This window comes from Kogia breviceps, chromosome 12, assembly GCF_026419965.1.
Source record: "Kogia breviceps isolate mKogBre1 chromosome 12, mKogBre1 haplotype 1, whole genome shotgun sequence".
Lineage (NCBI taxonomy): Eukaryota > Metazoa > Chordata > Mammalia > Artiodactyla > Physeteridae > Kogia > Kogia breviceps.
This window is the reverse complement of record NC_081321.1, coordinates 53,844,113-53,858,835: the sequence shown is the minus strand read 5'-3', so window position 1 is coordinate 53,858,835 and position 14,723 is coordinate 53,844,113. Positions and strand designations below refer to the sequence as shown.

The 14,723-nt window shown below is 38.9% G+C and overlaps 1 protein-coding gene across 5 annotated transcripts in view; it reads right to left on the bottom strand.

The window, feature by feature from the left end:
- HELB (DNA helicase B) overlaps positions 1-14,022 on the bottom strand; it is a 35,300-nt gene extending 21,278 nt beyond the window's left edge. Inside the window, exons 1-7 of one of the 5 annotated variants that reach the window (XM_059080276.2) lie at positions 13,799-14,022; positions 11,958-12,368; positions 10,673-10,842; positions 7,658-8,536; positions 5,180-5,357; positions 3,760-3,901; positions 577-731 (exon numbers count right to left, since the gene is read on the bottom strand). In XM_059080276.2, the coding sequence (XP_058936259.1) occupies positions 577-731; positions 3,760-3,901; positions 5,180-5,357; positions 7,658-8,536; positions 10,673-10,842; positions 11,958-12,368; positions 13,799-13,985 (2,122 nt within the window). In that variant the 5' untranslated portion in view covers positions 13,986-14,022. The remainder of the gene's footprint in view (positions 1-576; positions 732-3,759; positions 3,902-5,179; positions 5,358-7,657; positions 8,537-10,672; positions 10,843-11,957; positions 12,369-13,798) is intronic. The other 4 variants (XM_059080277.2, XM_067009694.1, XM_067009692.1 and 1 more) reach the window with 4 other exon arrangements.
- Positions 14,023-14,723: the final 701 nt, after the last annotated feature.

The window sequence follows — 14,723 nt, the reverse complement described above, 5'->3', positions numbered from 1 at the left end:
CAGAAGATTCCCTATCCCATGCACTTCCTCAACCCTGCCATGCTGTCATCCTAACACCCACAATTAGAAGTGATGCTTGTCCACTTTACTAGAAACAGAACTATTAGGAACTCAGCTTGGCAAGAGTTTGACAGCCATTTCTTTTGTTTCACAAATGTACTCAAAACAACAAATGTGGTATTTACTTTTCCAGCAAATACTGTACTTTTCCAGCAAATACTGTACTTTTACAGTATTTGCTGTAAAAGAAAAGCTTCATTCATTAAGACATGCTTTCTCCTGAATGAACCTGGATTACTTAGGGCTTTGCTTTATTTTAAACTAATCATCTACATCCACTTATTTACTCAACAAATATTTACTAAGTCCTTAGTATGCATGTGTCAAGAGCTTACTTCTTTACAAAATTCTAAAGTAATCTGCTTTTGATGTTTAATAAATTCGTTTATTTTCAGTGCCTAATGTTTTACTAGCAATATTTATCTTTACCATCAAATAAATTATCACTAGTCATTTAATAACTATATTACAAAACTGAAATATTTAACTGTATATAACATAAAAGTTTATACTTACAAGAGTGATGATTACTTTTTGAGAACTGAGAATTGGCATCTTCTTCTGGGAGTCTAACAAAAATAAATGATTTATCTTGTATTGAAACATGGAATGTTGGATCATCAGAGATATTCAGCTCTGCATCAAATGTTGGAAACTGGCGTCTTGAGATTCTTAAATAAAGGTAAAATAATACACCAAGAGCATTAGTATCCAAAAATGTATCTTCACATATGATCAGAGATAATGTCATTACAATAATTAATATCTGTGAATAGGTCATAAATAGGGTAAAAGGGCTACCCATATATGCATTATAAATAGTAAATGAGTTTCAAAATACACTTAACAAGACCATAATGTTACTTTTATCCAACAGTCCCCTACCCCTAGCACATTAAAAGCATTAGAAAAAATTGTCATGGAATTTACTAAGCAACATTCTGAGAACTTGACCTACTTTTCTCCAGACCACTAAAGAACCATACCAAGTAGGTATTATCCTCACTTCACAGATGAGCAACATGAGGCTTAGTTAACTCCAGTGGGGTTGTCCAAGATCACAGAGGTAAAAAGCAGGAGAGCTAGGAGGGAAATTTGGGCCCACTGGGCTCCATATTCCTTTCTATTTAAATTAGTTTAAACTCTTTGGGGCCTTTTCCATACATTTATATCATACTCTTTCTTTTCTCCTTTCCTCTGTATATATCATATATATGGTCTCATCTTCCCAGCTGAACCAAGTATCCACATCTTCTCTTTGTTTCCTTTCCCTCCTCATCCTTCTTTTGTTCTTGTATTCCCCAAGACTAGCAAGTCATATCAGAAAGCACAGTAGGGCTTCCCTGGTGGCGCAGTGGTTGAGAATCCGCCTGCCGATGCAGGGGTCACGGGTTCGTGCCCTGGTCCGGGAAGATCCCACATGCCGCGGAGCAACTAAGCCCGTGAGCCATGGCCGCAGAGCCTGCGCGTCCGGAGCCTGTGCTCCGCAACGGGAGAGGCCACAGCAGTGAGAGGCCCGCATACAGCAAAAAAAAAAAAAAAAAGAAAGCACAGTAAAGGCCAGGGGCCTTGTCATACTAGAGTCCCTCCTTGGTTATTTGGAAGAAAACTGACACCCTGAAAAGACCTAACAGCAGCTTAGCTATCAAAGGTATAGTACCCTACTGTGTCATCTTTCAATCCTTCCCAACAGGGTTGGAAGGGAGGAAAGGAGAAAGAGGGAAGAAGGCTGTCTCTGCTGGAACTATCCCAGATTTAATTTGGGGTACTGAGAATCACCATGGATTTCCTGTTTTGCTTCTGACCCAGGACATGTAACATACTTCTACTCTAGAAGCTTTTCCGTGGTATCACTGGGATCCTTCTGTCATTAAACACTTGGTGATGATGACCAAGAAGAAATAATGAAAGGAGCATAGCTCAGCCCAAAAGATATCGAAAGGGTTACTAAAAGGAATTCCTAAATTTCAGATAAAATTGAGTTCTAAGAAACCTAATGTGCTTTAGATTCTTCCAAGATTTCTAGACTTTAAAATGACCCATCATCTACCAATTTCCAAAACTGAGGTGGACTTTAGGTAGGAGCAGAAGAGTTATAGGTAAGAGTTATAGTTACACTTCCAACTGCATTATTTTTCTTAACGTCCCAGTACGAACCTATATCATCTACCCTATTCCTGTCCATTCTGCCTCTACCCCCACTATCTTTTCCAGGGTAGATGGGGCAGGGAGAGAGTAGGCTTTGAATATTCTAGTTTCTGCTGACATCCAACCAAGAAAATGTTTAAGCAATAAAAACAGCATCTTGGGGCTTCCCTGGTGGCGCAGTGGTTGAGAATCCGCCTGCCGATGCAGGGGACGTGGGTTCGTGCCCCGGTCCGGGAAGATCCCACATGCCGCGGAGCGGCTGGGCCCGTGAGCCATGGCTGCTGAGCCTGCGCGTCCGGAGCCTGTGCTCCGCAACGGGAGAGGTCACAACAGTGAGAGGCCCGCATACCGCAAAAAAAAAAAAAAAAAACCAGCATCTTGTAGTCTAATACATTACCCTGTCCTACTGAATATCTGAACCTGATAGCTACTGCAAAGACCTCCACATAACCTAATAAGTTTTTCATCCATCATTAAAGAAATAAGAACTCATCTGACAGAAAACAAATCATTGTAAAGAAAGCATTTCTTTGAGCAAAATCTACCTTCCACTGTAATTCTACGTTATCTAGTAAGTCATTTTTTGTCCTCAAGTATAGTCAAAAATCTAGTTCCAGGCCCTAAGCCCCAGATGGATACACAGCAGGTCCAAGGGCAGGATGACAGACACACACAAAATGTTGTACAAAGAAGACCTAAGGCAATGAAGTTTCAGGCTAAATTTGTGATCTTAGCAACAGTTCAGGACCTGTGCTAAAGTTTTATCCAAATCAACTAAATCCTCTGCCACTCAGCTGATTGCCCCATGATCCTTATAATTCCCAAAATAATGGACAGTGATAAGGTAGAACCAAAATAATTCCATGCAGATACAGAAATAAATCATGCACTACAGCCAATAAAGGGAAAATGAAACCTAAAACCAGCCAACAAAAACAGCACCTTGTAAAACAGAGTCAAAAACAAAGATAAATTTTGGCCCAATGAATAAAAAAGTGTCTTAATATTCTGTGGTCCCATCACATCTATTAGAGAGGATTACTCTAAAGGCTTATGCAAAGATTAAGGAAAGAGAAGGATTCTTTCCTACTTTAAGGAGAGTAATATGCCACTGGTGCCACCAGGATTCATCAAGGAGTAAAATACCTTTTTATTTTTTGCTTTGGGCTCCCCTTATAAAAATTACAGGAAATGTCTTCCCCAAGTCACCCTTGAACTCTAATGAATTCATTTTTGAGTCTCTGTTCTCCTTGGGTTTATTCTGGTCTCTAAGCCTGATGGAACTTTATATCACATATATACTTTTAAAATTAGGAAAACACATTTACACTTAAATTTCAACACTAATTTATCTTGGATCAATAATGAAAAATATTTTGTTTTCTAACTGTGGGACAAAAGGTATACATATACCTGAAGGACAGAAAAGGTTTGCTAAAAGAGCATAGTAAACATACTGCACTGAATCACCCTAACTCAAAAGGTAATATTTTTTTAATCTTTATTTCTAATACGACAGAGAGAAAATGCAAAATTTTAGTTATATTATACCTTGTAGCATTGTCCACAATTAGTTCAGATTCTGCTCTATGGTTTGTCTTTAGTTCAATAGCACAATTTCTTGACTTGAGAGTCTCAAAAAGATCTTTCAGCAAGTTACCAGGTTCAATACTGGGTAACTGTCTAATATCACCTAAAATGGGGAAAAATAGAGCAGGTTTTATGTAACTGGGATCTCGAAATTTAGAAATTATTTTTATTTCTCCCTACTGATATATGCTATAATTATAAAGACTTACTCTGAGGAAAAACGAAAAAAATCTTCGTTTAAAATTACTTAAGAACATTAAGTCTTCAAACATATTCAACAACAACCAAAAAAAAACATTCCAATTAAACAATGTAAGAAAAAAAACAGTGATAACACAGTAAGGTAAAACATGAATTGAACTTTTTTCATATCTATAAACACAGGCAAACTGTTGGGGCATATATTTTCACCAACAGGTAAAGAAAAAAACAGGCCTTAGATATCTAGAATTTAGTCACTTATTCAATCTTGCTCAATGTCTTACTAAACATGGAAAAATCTATGGCCTCAAATAAACAAAACTTAATGTACAAAATGCAAAATAAACAAACTCAGTGCATTTGATAATAAATTCCAGTAATGTAATGATAACATTTTGCTCTATTAAAAATCTTTTTAGGGCTTCCCTGGTGGCGCAATGTTTGAGGGTCCGCCTGCCGATTCGGGGGACACGGGTTCGTGTCCCGGTCCGGGAGGATCCCACGTGCCGCGGGGCGGCTGGGCCCATGGGCCTGCGCCTCCAGGGCCTGAGAAAAGAGAAACTATTTTCTGGGTGGAAACTGAGAGAATGCTTAAGCTATTAATAAAATAAACTGCTTACACAATATCCTCAAATACCTAAAACAACTCTTTATAAATATATTGATTCTCTCATTGCAATTCTATTTTTTTCTCCATTAAAAAACATGGTCTACACGTCGGTACTACCTAATAGCATCAAACTGAATCTCACCGGAATTGGAAAGGACTTACGAGGCTGGTGAGGTCTAATGTGAATTATTAGCTTAAAATCATAAAATTACTTTGAAGTGGTCAATAATTCAGACTTTCTATTACTTCCAAATAATCTACATCCTGATTTACTCTGAGTCTGTGAGAATTTTACTATTTTAATAGTCATCATTTAGGTAATTACAGTAACTCCTCACAACTCTATTTCATTCACAACCTAGCTTGCTGATATCCTGGCCAAAACAAAGAGCCACCCAAGCTGATAAAGAGACTGGTCAGACTGAACTCAGAGTGGCTTCAGAGTGGGGTCTGAGAAATGGCTTCCCACCTGTAGGATATGGATATTAAAACAGTGAAATGGTATAAAGAACCTACTAACCACAATAATTTGAACCAAACAATTAGGATTCCAACAATATTTTAACTTACCAAGGATAATAAGCTTAGAAAGTTGGGAGTGCTCACACAGTAAATTTAAAACTGATTTAAAGATTCCGACAGATACCAAACTCCCTTCATCCACAACCAGAACTCTAACCGAAGAAAATTTCCATGGCATGTCCTTGGTCATTTTTTTTTTCTCCCATAAGTAGAAGCTATAATTGACCTACAAGCAAAGTATGGCATTTTAAAATTCAGGTTATAAAATTTACCAAAAAAATTTTTTTAACAACATATTCTTTTAAAACAAAACTCTTAAATAGGGAAGGGACAGGGAGGATGTACATAGAGTAACATAGGGAAACAGACTAAAGAAATAGAGAACACAAAAGTTATAGGATGAATCCCAGAAAACACAGATGAAATAGTTCAAAAAATTGCTTCCTAGGGAGTACTTGGTGTGTTTAACAAGTTTCTCACACAGCACCATTCCACTGCAAGAATCCCAACTGTTCTCTTAGCACTCTTGACCAGACAGAACTCCCTATTGTTTTCTACCCCCAAATAAACCTTCTCTTGGCCTTCTGAGATGGCCCAAACACTTAAGCCCCACTCTTCTCCCAACTGTAATACTCCATTCTGGAAATTAGGGGGTGCCTGCACAAACTAACTATGAAAATACTACTTTTTCTCCTAGTATTCTAAACTCCCTTACTTCCCCAACACTGAAAAAACCACCACCACCAAGACAACTAAAAAAACTATTTATTACAGGGGTAATAATATTTACTATTTTAAAAAAATACGGAAGAGGGAAAAAAAATTTTGTAAAATTACAACCAGAGAATGTTAAATATTTTGTTGTATACCATTTCACAAATGTTTCTATGTTGTATGCATATATCTATATATGCTCACTTACACTAAAAAATTTTTTGCATTTTTATCTGCTAAACCTGGTATCCCTAGCCGAAGGTTGATAAATAAGTGGCATAAGTGCCACCTCAATGCCTCTCCTGTGCCCTTACACTCTTTCCTGAGCCTAAACATGGCTTTAGAAATGTCCTCCCAGCATCCCAACCTGATATTAAGATACTACCAATTGATCAGAGTTGGAACATAAGATGAAATTTAGTAATGATCTCTCTCTGGCCTCTCCTTTTCTAATTCAATCCTTCAGACTAAACAGAAGTGAAAGCGTAATGGAAAAAATCATAAACTGATCAGAAGACTCTTCCACCAATGAGCTACACTGAACTTCTCTAGGATCATGCCCACTCATGTGACAAATAAAAGTAAAGCAAAAGCAATTTCTAGGGTGGCTCGTGGGTCTATGATTCTAGGTAGCCTTCCTTAGAACTGCTTTCTTCATTTCCCTCTCTTGCTTAGGAACCTAAATGGCTCCCCAGTAAATCAAGTCCAAGCTTCTTTGTTAGGTATACAAGGTCCGTAGTAAATGAGGGGATCATGGCACCTTGGAAAGAGAAGCAAGCTGGGAGGTCAGAGATGAGAATCTAGCTCTGCACTCAGTTAAGGTTTGGGGCCAATTGTGTAACACACCCGAAGTTTAAATGGCTCTCCTGTAAAATGCAGATAACATCACTTACCCACTTCACTCGTTTGTCAAGGATTTAATGAAACGGCAAAATACTTTACAAACTTTAAAGCTCAAATTCTTGGTCTAAACCAAGTGTAATTTCCATTATTTTACAATATACAGACTTCATTCCAATCAACGCAGTCCCCTCAAAATCCTCTATATGCACTTGGTCATTCACCTCAATGCCTCTGGGAAGGCCTTTCCCTTAAATAAAATGTTCTTCTCCTTACCTGAGCTTCCTTGTCCATTAGACTCCAATTCAATTGTTATTTCCTTCAGAAATCTTCCAACGACTAAGTTCTTTGATCTATAAAATGGCAGATCAGGGCTAAAGGAAACTCTCCAACTCTTTACAAGTTTAAAACTTCATGACTCTTAACTATAGCCAAAGCTATTTTTTTCAAGCATCTTAATTCATTTGAAATTTTTATTATGCAACTACTATTTGCCAGGCACTGTTGTAGGCAAAGGAGATAAAGCACTAAACCAGATGATCCAAGTCCTCACTTTGATGGAGCTTTCATTCTACAAAATGTGGACTCATGTTTGAAACCAGCCCCACTGAGAAATAGGGCATGTGCCAGAATCTAAACTAACTACAGCATTAAGCATACACTTTAGTTTACCAGAACTTTTTTTTTTTTTTTTTTTTCCATAGTAAGACTTTCTTAATGAAGGAAGCAGCAGTACACTGATCTACGTTCTGGCACAAGCTCCTATCTCACTGCAAATAGTAACAGTCTATACACTGGCTGTTTTGAGTGGCACTGATCTAAGTGATTAGCTACCACAAGGCAAGGATCTAGAAGACATTCAATAAATGCCTACTGATTGCTGTCAGGAAGAAATGAAAAATAAACTCATTACATTAAGCCCATGTTTAAGGCAAATGTTTTACGTAGAGAAAAAAATGTAAAAGACTTTACCTGACATAGCGTATAAGCGCTGAAACCAGTTTTCTGTCTCAGTAAGCCAGCTGCTTTCCCTGTAGGTGCTGTCAGTAAAACTTCTATAGCCTTGTCTGGCTTCAGCTGACTTTGCTTGGTGAAGGTAATCCATTCTTCTGGTTCATTCTGGTCTTGTTCAAAATCTTCACAAGCTTTTTTCACTTCTCTTTCTTCCAACAGCTCTATATGCTTAAAAAGCTGGCTAACAATTGTGGTCTTCCCACTACCACCTTTCCCACTTATGACTGTCACAGCATTGGAGCAAATCAGGTCCAAAGCAGCCACCTGATCCTGATCCAGTTGGACTTCACTTATTTCTGCCTTAACTTCATTTTCACCATTATCCCAAATATGGTCACCGCTGTCCTGCGTGTCCCAAATATCCACAGGATCTTCTAATCTTGTTTCGTCAGGTTTACTTTTATTCAGCATATCATCACTTCCTGAATTCTCAGGTCTTGTGGTGTGAATAGATGCAAGCACCTTTTTGACATCAACGTGTAATCGCCATGGCGACCTTGTCATCAGGTCACAGATTGAAGAGGCAATGCCTCTTTCAGCCTGGTAAAGGTCATAAAGAAAGACACAGCCCTTCTCATACGTCACCACACCAATATCCTTCAAGAACTTCAGAGACTGCCAAGCATCATGAAAAGACATGCGGTCTGACAATTCATAAGTTAAGTCAGCTTCTTCAACACACGTGTGCCCTTGCTCTCTACATATCTGCTTCAGTTCAGAATATATTACTAATGCATTCCTCTCCAAATCAGACATCAACTGGAGAAGAGACCTGCACTGACAAAACGATGTCCAACTTGCCTCACATCGCAGAAGCTTCAACTGTCTGTAGGTTATCTTTAAGAAAAGAAAATTCGTTTGCTTTATAAAAATTATAAATATTTTTATAATTGACTATTAGATGACTATTATGAGAATTACAGTGAAAACTATGGTGTTTATTAATAATTTTTTAAGTCCCAGAAGACATGTGTTTCAACAAAATTTGGGAAAAAATAACTATGTACCTAATACATCACTAATTTTTTTAATTAACTGTACTGTGATTAGAGATCTATATAATTTCATAATTAAAATTATGTTTTTTCAAAGCAATACACATACAGTTTTAAAAGTCAAATAACACTATGAGACTAAACACAAAAAATAGGAATCCTCTGACTTACCCTTTCCATGCCTTCTAAAGGTAACACCCTCAACATTTTCAGTTATTTCTTCCAGAATTTATCTCCACATTTCTACGTATTGTTTATACTATTCCTTAATTTTTTAAAAAAAATTTTAGGTAATTAGAGTTAACTCCTTACTATGGAAAGTTTTTCTTCAAGGAAGTTTGCTCCCTTTATACTGTCACTTCCACACATGCTTCTCTTCTTCCCATCTTTGAGAAAAGTTATAATATACATTTTGAAAACTGATTTTGGTTAAATCAGTGTAAACAGCATTCACGGCTGAGTGACATGATATGCTGTGATTACATTAACTTTGTGTTGAACTCTTGTGTGCATTGTGAAGTTACTGACTGCCTCATTTTTCTTGGCTTGTTTAGTTTTCCATGTGCCTATCAACAATTCTGCCCAAACTCTACTGAAAAGGTACAGAACTTCCTTCACCATGATCCACTAAGTAGGTCCTCTACCAGCTCCATTTTTTTTCCCATGGAGACATCACCCCTGGAGCCGTCCATACATTTTATGGGCTGAAATGCATCCTCCCCAAAATTCGTATGTTGAAATCCTAACACCCAGTGCCCCAGAATGTGACCATATTTGGAGATAGGGTCTTTAAGGAGGTAATTAAGTTAAAATGAGATCACTGGGGTGGGCCCTAATCCAATATGACTGGTGTCATAAGAAGATTTTAGGACCCAGACAAACACAGAAAGAAGACCACGTAAAGACACAGGAAGAAGACAGCCATCCATAAGCTAAGGAGAGAGGTCTCAGAAGAAACCAACCCTGCTGGCATCTTGACTTTGGATTTATAGCCTCCAGAACTGTGAAAAAATAAATGTCTGTGGTTTAAGGCACCCAGTCTATGCTGTTTGTTACAGCAGCCCTAACAAATGAATACAAAACCTCAGTAAAAGTCTTTATTCTGGGTAGTCGTTTACATGCTGAAAAGGGGACTCCGAGCCTCCTTTTCCCACTTGAGTCCCAGAAGGCTCATTGCTCTGCTTCTCTTTGCTACTGAATAAATGTATATAATAATCTAATGTTCCAGAATCTCATTTTTCCAAGCATACTGAAATCATAGTCATTTTATAGAGGGAACAAATTCATTATTCCAGTATTTCTCAAATGGGGGGCAGAGGGGTGGGATCTGTAAACATTCTTGGGGATCCCACCAATTATCTCAGAATTTTTAAATTGCATTTTCATTTGGAAAACCACCTATAACAAGTACTGCCAAGATTTAAGTGCCACATTTGGTTTTCAACATCTCTGGAGCTTTACGGTGCCACTTTACTACTCCTGGTCTCTAATAAGAAAAACAGAAGTGCCAAAGAAATTGTAAATAACATTATTGTGCCAAAGAAAAAAAATCAAATGGCATCATCATATACCATATGAATAACGAAGGTCTTCTAAAGTTCAAATAGGAAAGTGAGGAATTGCGTAGCACAGCAGAATGGACTTGCCAAACTCAAAAGAACTTGTCTTTGGTGAGATCTATATTCAAGGTGCAATGGCAATTTAGCTACAAAAAATGTCATAAGAAATTAAATTATGTAACTGAAGTATTGATCATTTGAATATCATTTATTTTGTTATTTTGTTTTCCTTTGTAAATTTATTGCATAAGAGCTACAAGTAGAAGAAGTTTATATTTAGTTGCAACACTGCAAGGAAAATAAATCAACACTGAAGTCATACAAATTTCTTTCCCTGGAAAGAGATGCAAAAAACTGTCAAGCTTGAGACATCCTCCCTTGTATAAGATTACAAAATGCTAAGCAAATGTCTTTCTTACTTTACGAAATCCGAGTTTCCATGGCTGTGTACCTAAAATCTCTTCTATCTCTTCCAACACCTCTGTAGAATCTGAGCTCATGAGACGTTTAAAGTGTCGGGGCAGAAGAACTGGAAGGAATTCCATTATTTTGGGGAACTGCAAAGCTCTCATCACAGTTATAAATGGAACTACAGGATATTGGAAGATAACAAAAACATACAAATGAGCTCATAGAACAACTGATTTGATGGACTTTCCCATTTAGCACAACCAGTTTAAGAAATCCAAATCAAAGAGAGAGTAATAAATTTACTGTGACCAGCAAGAAAATTGATTGTATTATAACACTTGCTTTAGTATCAAGATGGTTTTCATTGTGTTTAACACCAAAATTTAAGTTCTTCAAATGCTTAGATAGCTACCTCTTAGCCTTTTGTTTCTTCGGCTTGCAAGAGAATCAGAATAAAAGTTCGTACTCAATAATATATAGATAAACTTAAAGCTAAGCATTAAAAATCATTTACATAGGGCTTCCCTGCTGGCGCAGTGGTTGAGAGTCTGCCTGCCAATGCAGGGGACGCCAGTTAGTGCCCCGGTCCGGGAGGATCCCACATGCCGCGGAGCGCCTAGGCCCCTGAGCCATGGCCACAGAGCCTGTGCGTCCGGAGCCTGTGCTCCGCAACGGGAGAGGCCACAACAGTGAGAGGCCCGCGTACCGCAAAAAAAAAAAAAAAAAAAAAAAAAAATCATTTACATATTAATCTTTATAGTCATTCTTCTTACTGTAATCATGATGCTTTCATCATTGAAATCATTCAGTGATGTACTGCCAAATTTATTTGATAAAATTAAGAAATGAAATATTCCATATGTGAATGTCCAGATAACAAACGATATTTAAAAGTTATTTTAAACTACTTTGAACTGAAATCTTTCCAAAATGGATTGCTCATATTCTTGCCTTTCTTCTCTGCCTTCTGAAACAGAATAATTGATAACTGAACTTCTTCTTAATGACTCTAGGCAATCCTAGGACACAAAAGTGAGAGACCTAGAATCACACTTTTAGAGCAGGAAAGGAACTGAAAGGTGTTTAAAGATCATCTCACCCAATCTCTTCACATTATAGATGAGGAACCTGCAATGTCAATGACATACTCCAAAAGCAATGCAAACACATTTCATCAAACCAATTTAAAAAAAGAATACTATACCAAGATATCAATACTGTACTGGTAATATTTTAAACACACCAGTCATCCAGTATCTCAATTACACTAAACTCAATGATTAAATCACTTACTTGTGTTTTCCAGAGGAAGCAGTATCTCGGAATCTGGTGGTGACTCTTCTTGTGTTTTCTGTGTAGATTGTTTTTGAGTATTCCTTCCCATGTTCTCTTGGTAAGTTCTTAATTTTTCCCTAAGATTTTCAAAGTTGAGGTCTTCATAACTTGATTCTTCATTTACCCATGCTAAAAATTTCATTCTGTTTTCACTGGAGACATTACAGTCTTTAAGAAAGAGGGAACAGATGTGTAACTGATTTGGTGCTGACATATCTGACTGTAAAAAGTAAGAAGGAAATCCTTGAACTTGATAGCTCCTTGATCCTACAGGCTTTACCTGTACCTTCACTCGCCACCAAGCACCCATTAATGGAAAACGTCCAAACACTTCACATTGCTGGTGACTGTTTTCATCAAAAATTGAAACTTAAAAAAAAAAAAAAAAGTTAATTTAGGATAATTTAAAATCTCTTCCCAATGTTTTGTCAAATCCACTACTCTCTTTAATCCCTGGACAGTACCCTCTACAGATATCTATTACAGTGTCTATATTCCACTTACCTGTTTATCTGTCTCCCTCTACTACACTGTAAGCTCTCTAGAACATGACAATATTTCATCTGTTTATGTATTCCAGGAGGGAGGCATGGTACATGGCAAAAGTCTATTGTTCCTCTTCTAAAAGCAGTCTTCTCTCTGCTACTCTGACCTCAAGTCAATACTGACCTTCAAGCAGTTTCTAAAAAATGTCATGGTACCTCCTATCCAGGGCCTTTGCAAAAGCTGTTCCACTTGCCTTAAATAATTTCTTCCTTACTGTTTACCCCATTTACTACAGACCTCAGCTTAATTGTCACTTCCTCAGGAAAGCCCTGAATCTCATGAATATAATCTCTCATAGCACTTCTTACTATTCCTTCTAAGCACTTAGTTATATTATAGTTACTTCTGTGATTATTTATAGAATGTCTGTTTAATTCATTAGAAGGTAAGCTCCATTAAGACAGCAACATCATCATCTAATCTCTCCAAGGTATCCCAACAAAACAAACACCTTGCTTGGAAGATGGTAGCCAATCACTAACACTTTCAGGATAAATGACTAAACCCTCCACAAATACTTAAACATTTTCTGTCTAAACCTGTATTGTCCACTCACCTGTGACTATTTAAATTTAAATTAATTAAAATTTAAAATTCAACTCCTCAGGTGCACTAGCTGCATTTCAAGTTCTCAATAGCCACATGTGGCTAACAGCTGTTATATTGGACAGAGCAAATATACAGCAATGCCATCACCAGAGAAAATTCTACAGTACAGCAGTGGTCTGAACATTCAAACATTCTTAAACATCAGTCACCAGGTACACAAAATGGATATAATTCTTAACACAGGAAACTATACAAGGTAAACACAGATCACAAGGTTATTAACACAAGGTTAATGAATCAACAGTGCCTTGGGGTGTTTCTTATGTGCTTGTGTGTCTAAGTAGCTGAAAAGTAGCCACATACTCGACTCCAGGAAAGACAGGAAAATAGTTAAAAGCCCTGTTTCTGGGTGTGAATACTGGCTGGACACCCACTGTTTCCTCGACTATAAAACTACCTGAAAAAGTTGTCATCATTAAATGAGATACATGTGGAGCCCATGCTTAACACATAGTATTTGCCCAAGTCTCTGCTTTCTTGTGGTTGTTGCTGCTTTTATTTTATCCTAAACGGGACGAAACAGCTAGGCCATCCCAAAGGAAGTCTATTAGCAGCGATGGGGCGCCTGACTTGGGACGAGGCCATAATGGGAAACAGTTCATTAATCCTCCAAACCCATCCCCAGGGGCGAGTTGCTTCCTCACCACGGAGCCGACCAGGGAGGCTGCCCGCCTTTACGCCCCCACTGCAGAGCTCCTCGGCATCGACAAACACCGTGTCTTCCTCCTCCTCCGCATTCTCCCTCAGATAATCATCTTCCTCCTCCACCAGGTCCTTGGGTGGGAGCAAAGGTCCCTGTAGCTCGCGCAAGGGCTGACTCAGAGAAGCCATCCTCCACTCTCCCGAGCTCAACCCAAATTCCGGAAAACACGGATTACGTAGACGCCCAAGATCAGCCAATCAGCTCCGCGACTGTAGGACCGATAGCTTCCAGGGGGTTGGGCGAAATGCATTAAGTGGGTTAACTGTATGGTGACGGATCGCAACTAGACTGTAGTGGTGATCACGCTCTAGTATATACAGATGTTGAACTATAATGCTGTACATGTGAAACTTATTTTCTAAAAAAACACCATCAGCGTTCGCAAACGCTTCCACTCCCCCGGCGGATAGCTTGCGCGGAGGGGCGGGGCGGCGGCGAAGCTCCGCCCCAAGCTCCCAGTGGAGGACCGGGATTGGGTGGGGAGGGCCGAGGCTCAGCGGGGGCGGGAAAGGGGCGGAGCGAATGCGGGGGCGGGGTGGCCTCTTCCGCCTCCGCCCAGCAGCAGCCAGACTTGAGGCTTCGCCAGGTGCCCGGAGGAAACCAGCTGATTGGGCAGCGGCATACGGGCACTTGCAGAGCAGCTAACCCACGGCGACTCCAGCATAGAGAGAAACGCGAGATTACGACAGTCTAGTGAACCCAAAGAGCCTGGAAAAGCAAGCCGTCCCCGACGCCTCCAAAACGAAAACCCAGATGCCCTTCGGCCACCACCCAAAGGGCAGAACCGCGAATCTCCAGTCGGGAGACCCTCCTAGTCGTGACTCCTTTGGGCCTCTGTTTTCGTCAGGTGTTGAATTTATATGATC